Source organism: Cebus imitator, unplaced genomic scaffold (assembly GCF_001604975.1).
Source record: "Cebus imitator isolate Cc_AM_T3 unplaced genomic scaffold, Cebus_imitator-1.0 Scaffold135, whole genome shotgun sequence".
NCBI classification, from domain to species: Eukaryota; Metazoa; Chordata; class Mammalia; order Primates; family Cebidae; genus Cebus; species Cebus imitator.
In genome coordinates this window covers 3,840,141-3,851,482 of record NW_016107450.1, presented here as the reverse complement: position 1 = coordinate 3,851,482, position 11,342 = coordinate 3,840,141, and the positions used below count along the sequence as shown (strand labels likewise).

At 40.6% G+C, this 11,342-nt stretch overlaps 4 protein-coding genes across 4 annotated transcripts in view; 2 read left to right on the top strand and 2 right to left on the bottom strand.

The window, feature by feature from the left end:
• Positions 1-11,342, top strand: part of PATJ (PATJ crumbs cell polarity complex component) — a 413,527-nt gene that overhangs the window by 44,088 nt on the left and 358,097 nt on the right. The window contains exons 8-10 of the mRNA XM_037743097.1: positions 4,601-4,700; positions 8,131-8,222; positions 9,767-9,908. Coding sequence (XP_037599025.1) covers positions 4,601-4,700; positions 8,131-8,222; positions 9,767-9,908 — 334 coding nt within the window. The remainder of the gene's footprint in view (positions 1-4,600; positions 4,701-8,130; positions 8,223-9,766; positions 9,909-11,342) is intronic.
• LOC108313265 (protein Flattop-like) lies at positions 318-1,468 on the top strand. The gene is made up of 2 exons (XM_017541596.2): positions 318-679; positions 1,050-1,468. Exons 1-2 carry the CDS (start codon positions 524-526, stop codon positions 1,233-1,235), a joined length of 342 nt encoding a protein of 113 aa, XP_017397085.1. The 5' UTR covers positions 318-523; the 3' UTR covers positions 1,236-1,468.
• On the bottom strand, positions 2,929-4,189 carry LOC108313212 (succinate dehydrogenase cytochrome b560 subunit, mitochondrial-like; the record flags this gene model as incomplete). Its single annotated transcript, XM_037743134.1, has 1 exon — positions 2,929-4,189. A coding segment is annotated over one exon (516 nt), but the record flags the coding sequence as incomplete, so codon positions are not given.
• LOC119473142 (ATP synthase subunit ATP5MPL, mitochondrial-like) lies at positions 4,887-5,105 on the bottom strand. The gene has a single exon (XM_037743133.1). It carries the CDS (start codon positions 5,061-5,063, stop codon positions 4,887-4,889), a length of 177 nt encoding a protein of 58 aa, XP_037599061.1. The 5' UTR covers positions 5,064-5,105.

Genomic DNA, 11,342 nt, shown 5'->3' with positions numbered 1-11,342 from the left:
TTTTTGGAGACAGAGTCTCGCTTTGTTGCCCAGGCTGGAGTGCAGAGGTGCAATCTCGGCTCACTGCAATCTCCACCTCCTGGGTTTAAGTGATTCTCCTGCCTCAGTCTTCCGAGCAGCTGGAACTCCCAGCTAAATTTTTGTATATTTAGAAGAAACGGAGTTTCACCGTGTTAGCCAGGATGGTCTCAATCTCCTGACCTGTGATCTGCCAGCCCAGCATCAGCCTCCCAAAGTGCTGGAATTACAGGCATAAGCCACATCGCCCAGCCTAAGGATGCTGAATTTAATTTGGCAGAGGCAAGGGGATGAAAAAATTAGGCCTGCAAAGCCTAAATGAGGGAGGTGGGTAAGGAAGAGTGGGAAGATTATGCTTTCAGTCTTGTTTCATAACCATGCATTCCTGAAGGTAAAGAATGGAAATAAGATGAACAGAGGTTCTGTCAATTGGTCAGTTACTTGGAGTGAGAAGCCCTATTGAGGTATCCCTTTTCATCTTTAGGCAAATCCCTGGGGTTCCTTCATGGGCACCTGGCAAATGCCTCTGAAGATACCCCCCGCTCGGGTGACGCTGACCTCCCGTACAACTGCTGGTGCTGCCTCCCTTACCAAATGGATACAGAAAAATCCTGATTTACTCAAGGCCTCCAATGGGCTGCGTCCTGAAATCTTAGGCAAGGTATCTATTCTTCCCATCTAACCCCAAACCCTGTTCTCAATTTCATTTCAATCTCAAAAAATGTATATTGTTATGCCACCACTATCCCAGCAGGGGGGACCTCTAACCAATTCATCTTATCCTGACTAGTCCCTAATCACCTTCTGAGGCCTGAAGGAATGGGCTAAGGACATCTTACCCCGAACAGTAGAAAATGATCTAATCTCAAAGTGGGGGTGGGTAATTAGAGAAATCAAATTTCAATTTTCTTATTTGAAACGATCTACTGCCCATGGTATGGGGAGAAAGGGAGTTCGAATCCTGAGGTACATTGGGAATGATCTGGGCCTGACCAGAGACATGACTGTCTATTCCACTCTACCACTGACAGTCCCATGATCCAGACAGTCAGAAGACACTCAGGAAGAAGTCTATCACAAAGACTGTACAACAAGCACCAAGTCCAACCGTAATTCCACGCTCCCCAGCTGCCAACCTCAATTCCCCAGATGAACTCCAAAGCTCACACCCCTCTGCAGGTCATACTCCAGGTCCCCAAAGCCCAGCAAAATCCTAACAGCCCACCTAGAAGTCCACATATGCTAGAACTCTAGGCAGGGCCTAAGCTAGCTGAGGTCCAGAAACACAAACCTTAAACTTCATATGGACAAGGTAGCCACACACTGAAAAACCTGTATAGCAACTGAGTGAAATAAACAAGAGCCCCCAGGCAGAACTGTAGAACAGGGAAATTTTGGGGTGGGAGTAAAAGCAAATTTGGAAAATAAACATTTTTTGTTGAATCTTTTACTGATCTGGATTTTCTGTTCTTGCTATGGCTGCCTCTTGTAACACAATTAGGGGAAAGAAGGTGGGGGAAAATAAAGTAGGGAAAAGAACATACCGTGGTTTGGGTGTAACACATTTTTACAAGAATTGAGTCAGTTATACTCCAGAAATGACCAAGAGAAAGTTGGTCTGAATCATGGAAAGAAGGCAGAATCTCAAAAAACCAGTCCCTCACCTCTACCCACTCATTTTTTATCCTGAGCACATATAATTAATGACTTCAAAATCAGAAACAGAATTGTTGAACATAGTATGTGTATGTGTGTTTGGAGGTGGGGAAGAAAAGGTAGAGAAAGCCAAAGGAGAAGATACTAGCTTATGTAAGACTTTGTATCTAAGCATAAGTACAAATATAGTTTGAAAATTGAAGATATTAAAGTGATTGGAAGACAGAGAAGAAAAACAAAGATGGTAAGTAGAAATTTAAGGCATGATGATCTGTCTCACCTCCCACCCACCCACTACCATGCTTCAAACACCGAAATGGTAAGAAAGCACCAAAAAATTCATCTGCCCTACCCATTTTCTAGCCGCCAACATCTGTTTATCATTGACCTCATTTTACATTTTCCTGGCACTGGCTGTTAAATTTAATGCCCTTGCCAAACCTTTCCCAGTCCCAATGACGAAGTGTTCTTTCATGATCACTTGTCCCTAATTCCAAGGACAAAGTAGAGAACAGCTCATTTAAAATGGAGGAAAGGTACAAAGACTTCCCAGGGCCCCTCTAGTAAAAACAGAAAAGCAATCATTACTTAAAGCCAAATACTATTTGGGACACTGAATGAAGACTATTGAAGCAGCAGGTCCGCACCTTAAGTAAGGTCTTCCTATCCAACTGACACCAGCCAGTTACTGTTTCCCCTCTTCAACCCACGCTTTAACTGGTTGGCCAACAACTCAAAGTGACAGATGAGATAGGTCATTCCAGAGTTTCCGAAAACTATCAAACAGCATACCTGCTAAGGCCTGGCCTATATGGATTTTAAAAGCAGCAAGTTTTCTCGTTATACATTTTTTGCCAGGTTTTCAACAATCCCGTCTCTTTTTTAATCTCTATTCTCCTTTCTCCCCAAGCCTGTATCTTCAGGTCATCATCCCTTAGCTATCACCAACACTAGTCCTCTGTGCCCCTGACTGAATCATAATTTGCTGTATTATACCATCAAGCTTATAATCAGTCCTGAATGGGATTTTGGTGCCTGTAATAACTCAAAAGCACTCTACATGCATCACTTCTTTTTCTCCTTCCTTCTCTGAGGCTTCTCTGTGATAGTTAAATCTCTGGCTAAGTTCTATTTGATTTCCCTGAAAATTTTTCCAGTTATGAGATGTAGGAAAACTGAAGACCAAAGGGAAGAGGAGGAAATTGATCCCTTCCCAACAGCCATTTTCTTGGTTTCTCTAGATTTCAAGGAGAGTCAAAGATAAAATGAGAATTTTAATTCAATTTCAGAAAAAAATGGTATATGACTTGGATAAGAAAGCATAAAATTAGGAGGCTTTTCTGGAAATGCAAGAAAAAGAAATAACCTTTAATATGTTCAATGATAATTTTCTGGATTTTCCTCTTGTGTCAAAAGCTATATATTTTCTCCTCAAAGCAGCTGCTCTAAGAACTAACTAGCCCTCTTTATCTCTCTCTAGCTGGGATAGACTAATTCCCCTCCACCCCCACCTCTCTTCTTTCAATAACACTGCGTAGGTGTTAATGGCCTGGGCTCTCACCAATGAACAGAATTGTCCTTTAAGCCAGCAACCCACAGGCAGTGGCACCCAAAGCCTCACCCCCAGTTCCCAGGGCAGAAGCCACAGGGCTGGCATTGTTTCCACTGTCTCAGGAAAAAGGAGCCAAAAGCTGACCCTCAGCATAAATCAAAGCCCAATATGGAGAGGGAATAACTGCTTCTAGGCCCAGAGTAGGCAAGCTGTGGGCATAAAAGGGGAGTTTTTGCAGCCACCTCATCTTTAGAAACAAGGGGCAAATTAGACCCTTTTCCACTATTATGGTCTACAAGGTACTCTACTGCTCCAAGGGGATCTGAAAGCCCAAAAGGATCTAAATGAGTAAGGATAACTTTTCGCAGGCTGGAGATAAGAGTGACAAACAGAAAGATGGGTGAATGTAATAATGTGTAGGAAGATGATGCTGGGAACCTCCATTCTTCACATGGCTGCCAGCCCTAGAGAGGACAACACAGTAAGAACCAGAACAACCACTCCAGACTGGTATAGCTGGGGAATCTTCAGGCCTTTTCCTAGGTCCCACATCAAGTGTCGGATCCCATTCCAGGTATGATACATGAGAGGAGAGACGAGTGCAAACTTAGCTGTGTGGATCAGTGCTGGCTCCAGATACAGGGACTTCATGAGTTCCAAATAAGACTCAAAGTTCCCAGGGAGTAACAGGGCTGACATGCCAAAAAGAGAGACCCCTGCACTCAAAGCAATACCAGTGCCACGGTGGCAGATGGACATCACAATGGGAAGAGACCAACTGTAGATAGTGATGTGGGGAGATAAGGGACGTTTGGAACCTGTGTTCTTATTCCAGAACCGCTCCATCTCTTCTTTGGCTGTGGTTCCCAAAGGAGCAGCATTTCTGACACAGAGCTGAGGGCTAAAGTGGTTTCGGAGGCAATGACGACTAATGTGTCTCAGCAAGAACGCCGCCGTCTCGGGTTAATTTTTTATATTTTTAGTAGAGACAGGGTTTCACCGAGTTAGCCAGGATGGTCTTGATCTCCTGACCTCGTGATTTGACCACCTCGTCCTCCCAAAGTGCTGGGATTACAGGCATGAGCCCCCGTGCCCGGCCAGATCTTTTTCATTTTCCCTTTTGCTACCAGCAGGAGAAAACTGCCTTTAAAGGGCTGTAGTGATGAGGTTAGCCTGCCTGGATAATCTCCCTTTTGCCATGTAATATGGTGTTGATATGGGAGTAGCACCAGGGATTGAAGGTCATGGGGACCATCTTACAATTCTGCCTACCATAGATGCTAGGAAAATCCTTGACAAACCTTGCACAGATTGACTATGTACACACAAGTATTCAACTAAGCATGTATCATTAAATTTGGTTTTTCTTTTTAGGACACTTCTCTTTTTGAAACTTACGATGTTGAGCTTGTTAAAAAAGATGGGCAGAGCCTTGGAATTAGAATTGTTGGCTATGTTGGAACATCTCATACAGGTAAATGAATAATTTTTTTTCTTCCTTTTTTTTTTTTGAGCATCTCACAGATCCATTATTCATGCCATGAAGTAAACGGTACTCATACGAGTGTATAGTGATGTTCCATGCGCCCCTTCTAACATGGCTTGCTCAAATTTATAGGCAGACTGACGTTTTCTTTCACATGTATTCCAAGTAAGCTGGTTAATGATGATCACGAGCAGAAGCTGCGGCTTTCTCAGCCTTATATCTGTTATTGGCGGCATGGAGTTTATAAACAATGAAGCCCATCAGCCCCATTCTTACCCAAATCTCCTGGTAAACTTGGGTATAGTAGGGTTTCAAGGGGAGCCACATATTTTTAATAAAACTTTGAAGCATCTTGGCGCAGGAAAGATAGCTCAGGGAGCACCACAAACCCTCACCCCAAAAATGAATAATTTCTATTTTATATTTGGAAATAATTGTAAAGGATGTTAAGGTTTCTAGATAGTAAAATTAAATACTTGCAGATTTTAATTTAAATCTTGAACCATAAAACCATGAATCTATAATAGCAGCCAGTCACTTCTCAGTGATTACAGAATCACATTTTTATCTCAATAGTTTTATAGCTGGCTTGATAGTCATTAACAAAAAAATATAATTGGTCAGCTCAGTGTATAATATTTGAATTGTACCTTCTTTGTTTGTAAAATAGATATGTTGTGAATATTGTTAACGTATTATGATAGATTAGATTTGTGATAAGTAAATTGATTACTGTGTATATTTCATATTGTGAATGTTCCTAAAGTATGACTATTATGTTTTATCACTAAAAAAATAAGTTAAAACAAGCATTTTTGTTAGAACTGTTTTCCTTTCCTATAAAAGGAATAAACTGTGAGAATAAATACACAGTTAAAGTATCTCTGAATGAAACTCCCTCAACTCCTATCTGCAAAGCTTTGATAGCTTTCACTATAAGATTTATTCCCTTATTGTAAGAGAATTATTAGGGTAAGAAAAATAAGCCTTTCCGCAAATATTTGCTAATAATATGAAAATTCAGAGTTATAAAATGTTCTAGTTTTTTTAATAGCAAGATTACAGAGTTAATTTCCTAAAAAACACTGTTATTTTGCATACTTACAGCAGGTGAAAGGATTAAGAGTGCTAATGTATTCAAAGTCCTGAATGAAATTCATGTCAGACCACCTTGTGCTATTTTAGCCTGATGAAATATCTTTTTTCAAATCTTTAGATTCTAAGTGCCACCTTTATTTAGGTTCAGAATTTAAATGACATTCAGAAGAGCTAAGTGTGGATTGTATAATAATGTCGCAAAAAAACACATGAAGTAGTTTTTAATAGGCTAAGTCTGGTTAGAGGAATCATGATTTAGTTCGTAAACTTATGGTTTAGTTCCTAAGTGAAAGTGAATGGTTAGTGGTTTAGTTCCTAAGTGAAGGTGAATTTAAAAATTTAATGTTTATATTGCTGAATAAAGGAAAGTATCATTTTACTATTTTGCTGCTGCTTCTTCTTCCTTTTTTTTTTTTTTTTTTGACAGAGTCTCACTCTGTTGCCCAGGCTGGAGTGCAGTGGCGCAATGTTGGCTCACTGCAACCTCCAACTCCCAGGTTCAAGAGATTCTCCCACCCCAGCCTCCAATTAGCTGAGACTGCAGTCATGTACCACTACATCCATAAAATTTTTGTATTTTTAGCAGAGACAGGGTTTCACCCTGTTAGCCAGGGGTCTCAAACTCCTGACCTCAGGTAATCTATCCGCCTTGGCCTCCCAAAGTGCTGGGATTACAAACGTGAGCCATCACACCCGGCTCATTTTACTTCTTTACCCTCAAAAGCTCTTTTTTTTTTTTTTTTGAGACAGAGTCTAGCTCTGTCGTCAGGCTGGAGTACAGTGGCGTGATCTCAGCCCACTGCAGCCTTCGACTCCCAGGTTCAAGCGATTCTCCTGCCTCAGCCTCCTGAGTAGCTGGGATTACAGGCATGCACCACCAGGCCCAGCTAATTTTTGTATTTTTAGTAGACACGTGGTTTCACCATGTTGGCCAGGATGTTCTTGATCTCCTGACCTCATGATCTGCCCACCCCCCCTTCCCAAAGTGCTAGGATTACAGGTGTGAGCCACTGTGTCCCGTCTCAACATACTTTCTAGCAAGTAGTCTTTGAAAATCATTTTTGCTCTATTCTATTCATTGGACTTTTGAGGAGTTCTGGAGAGAGTAAAAATGAGTAAGATAAGTCTGTTCAGGGAGAAACATGTAAGCAGCACTTAGTTCTTTTTAAAAAAAATTATTATTATTTTTTTTTTCTGAGATGGAGTGTTACTCTGTTGCCAGGCTGGAGTGCAGTGGCATGATCTCGGCTCACTGCAACCTCTGCCTCCTGGGTTCAAGTGATTCTCATGCCTCAGACTCCCCAGTAGCTGTGACTTTGGGTGCCTGCCACCACACGTGGTTCACATCCTGCAGATGTGAAATTTGCAGATATGGGGATCAAGCAAACTATCATGGTATGGCAGATGACATACTGAGTTTGTCAGAGGGAAAGGGAGAATTCACAAAGAAGGTGGCATTTGAGTTATGAATGGAAAAGAAGAATGCTTTTGGTAAGTCAAAGTCATGGCACTCCAGCCTGGGGGACAAGAGCGAAACTCTGTCTCAAATAAAAAAGAAATCATGTGTACTTTTCTTATTTCTGTGTCTGCGAAGCTCACATGAGCAGTGAACTAAATATAACCAGGAGAACCTAGGAGACTCTTGTCATAGATATTGTAAAAAAATGATGAAATCGCTGGGTATGTTGGCTCACGCCTGTAATCCCAGGACTTTGGGAGGCCGAGGTGGGCAGATCACGAGGTCAGGAGTTCGAGACCAGCCTGACCAACATGGTGAAACCCTGTCTTATTAAAAATACAAAAATTATTGGATGTGGTGGTGTGGGCCTGTAATCCCAGCTATTCAGGAGACTGAGGCAGGAGAATTGCTTGAACCTAGGAGGCAGAAGTTGCAGTGAGCTGAAATTGCACCACTACACTCTGGCCTGGGTGACAGAGCAACTCTATCTCAAAAAAAAAAAAAAAAGAAAAAGAAAATGATGAAGTCTTATTCCACATCAGCAGTAAGAGTAGAGACAAACTGAGAGAGTCAGACTTACTCTGGACTCTGAATTTCAGCTTAGATTAGAGTACATTTCATCAGGGTTCCATTACTGATTATTTTTCCAGAAGAGTAGTCATCAGTCAAATCATTTCGAATTCAGGTCACTTGAGATGGTGACAGTTTGAAGTAATCCATCAATTTCTCTGCTTGTGTTCAAAATAGTATTTATCAAACCTCCAGTCAACCCTGTTAACTAATTAACCTCTTGATACAAATTTTGCAATCAAGCCCTAATTAGAATTTTCTTCCTTTTTCTGTATGTCTGTGCACCTTAAGGGGAAGCTCCAGGGATTTATGTGAAAAGTATAATACCTGGCAGTGCTGCGTACCACAATGGCAACATTCAAGTGAATGACAAAATAGTTGCTGTAAGTAACTAGCCTCTGTTTTAGATTTGATTCTAGTTGAAAAAAGACTGATCGTTATTGTAATATATATGTGAGAGGAGGATGGCTTAATATAATTTTATAAAGGTTTTTAAAAATTAAGCTTGGACAGTGAAATCTCATTATTTTGGACTCTTCTTATATTTAATTTTTTTTCACTGTCAGTGAAGAAAGGATTCACTAAACATATTGGTACAAAAAATATATTTTTCTATACATATATGTTTGAAAGATGTTCTAGCATTTTTCTAGAAAACACTCGAGTACCACACTGTGTTCTTCGAACTCACCCATTTTATGTATAATGAATAGACCGTTAACTTGCTCTTTTTATCTTTTTGTGAAGGTAGTTTTTCTGTTAGCAATAATTATGCGTACAACTAAAATTGAGATATTTTACATATCTGAGAATATAATAATAACCTTTTATCAATTAAAACTGGCCTTTCCCCCATTTAGTAGAAATTAGTTCAGTTTATGTATACATACGTATTAATGTCTATACACATGTATACACACACATTGCTTAACATAGAAACAAATATTGGGTGGTATGATTTGAATCCTTGCCCTTCAAATCTGTCTAAGGCAGCACATTTCATGACTCTTGGCTTTAAAAGCCTTATGGGACAGTTGAAATACTTACAGCTAGCACAAAGAAGATTGAGAGAGGAAGCCTACTGGTTCTGATAGACTTCAGGAATTGGGCTTGACATAGATTAAGAATACTGTTCTTAAAAAAGAATACTTTTTCAGAAAGATGGAAGACCTACTGGAGGGAGATCAATGTGTTTCTTGAAAATATCATGTGGTGTGAATACAGGGATGAAGTATTAGATGACCTCTTTAGTTTTGGTAATAATGGTTTCTATTAATACATCTTGAGAGCTGTATGTAATAACTGACCATCTTTTATGGCCTTTTGAATTTCGAATTACATCAGAGATTAAAATCCTTTATATCTCTCAGGCTATTAGTTTAAGTGACTAAGTCAGGAGTACAAATTTGAATTTGCTTTCTAGTGTGTGAGGAAGTTTCTCAGCATGTTTTACTAGTTTTACATCTTTATTCATTTAAAAAATACATCCTAAAGTCTAAATTATTTATTTATTTACTTACTTACTTATTTCTTGAGACTGAGTCTTGCTCTGTCGCCTAGGTTGGAGTCCAATGGCACAATTTTGGCTCACTGCAACCATCACCTCCCAGGTTCAATCGATTCTCCTGCCTCGGTCCCCCAAGTAGTTGGGTCTATAGGTGCGCACCACCACGCCTGGTTAATTTTTGTATTTTTAATAGAGACAGGGTTTTACCATGTTGGCCAGGCTGGTCTCAAACTCCTGACCTCGGTGATTCACCCACCTCGGCCTACCAAATTGCTGGGATTACAGATGTGAGCCACCGCACCTGGCCTAAATAATTTATATTTGGAATGAAAGGATTTGCTTCATTTTATTCATTGTTGCCAGAGTTAAAAATAATAGCTAACTTGAAACCTCTGTTTAATGTTTCTCTCGATGTTTTAGGTCGATGGTGTGAACATTCAGGGTTTTGCCAACCAGGATGTTGTTGAAGTATTACGAAATGCAGGGCAGGTGGTACACCTCACCCTAGTTCGAAGGAAGACATCCTCATCTACTTCTCCACTTGAATCACCTTCAGACAGAGGTGATTAACGCTGCCACCCCTCTATCTCTCAAGTAGTTTGCATTTGGAAGAAGAGTTCAGTTATGGAAGTTGCTCCATGGGTCTCAGCAAGAAATGTTGTCCCACCTCGTGTGATGCAGTGATGGAGAAATGAGTCAGCTTATTTGTTCATTGAGGAAGTGTTTCCTTTGCTTATTATGTCAGTCAGAGTGGTAGGATGTGCACCCTGACATGCACTAAGCTGTGAGAGCATCTCTAAATAGAGATGAAAATCATTTTTTCTAAAAGCTTTCAAATTTCATTGATTACATATATTTGAATAATAAAGATTTGACGCCATTTGTCTAATGCTTTGACATTTTATAGACTTTAGGTTTCCTGTTACTTTTGTTTTTGAGACAGTCTCACTGTCTTGCCCAGGCTAGAGTGCAGTGGCACGATCTTGGCTTACTGCAACCTCTGCCTCCTGGGTTCAAGCGATTCTTGTGCTTCAGCCTCCAAGTAGCTGGGACTAGAGGCATTGCCAGCACAGCTGGATAATATTTTTTTGTACTTTTAGTAGAGACAGGGTTTCACCATGTTGCTTAGGCTGGTCTCAAACTCCTGACCTCAGGTAATCTGCCTGCCTTGGCCTTCCAAAGTGCTGTAATTACAGGTGTAAGCCACTGTGCCAGCCAAGTTTCCTATTACTTTTAGCAATATATTTTATTCTAATCTGCCTCTTGATTTACTTTTTGAAGCATAGTGAAAGAAAATAAAACATGTATTTGTATTTTTTTTTTGGACAGGTCTCACTTTGTTGCCCAGGCTGGAGTGCAGTAGCACGATCATGCCATCAGCCTTACATCCTGGGCTCAAGTGATCCTCCCACCTCAGCCTCCTGAGTAGCTGGTATCACAGGCAAGCACCACCATACCCAGCTAATTTATTTTTATTTTTTTTTGTAGAGATGGGGTCTTTCCTGTGTTACCCATGCTAGTCTTGAACTCCTGGTCTCACATGATCCACCTGTCTTGGCCTCCTAAAGTACTGGATTACATGTGTGACCCACAGTGCCTGGCTGCATGTCAATTTTTAATTATCAACTTATAAATGTATAGATGAAAAGAAGTTGATAATCATGGAAACACATATTCAATTTAGAATGAGTGACTTACTGCCTGTAGTAATTCTAGCCATGCTTGGTGGTTCACGCTTATATTTCCAGCACATTTAGAGGCCAAGGCAGAAGAATCACTTGAGGCCAGGAGTTTAAGATTAGCCTGACCAACATAGACCACTTCTCTACAAAAAATTAAACATTAGCTGGGCCTGGTGGTACCCACCTGTAGTCCCAGATACTCAGGAGAGCTATGGCAGGAGGATCGCTTGAACCTAAGAGTTTGAGGCTGCAGTGAGGAAAAAAGGTGTCACTGCATGCCAGCCTGTGTGACAGAGTGAGACTTATCTCTTAAA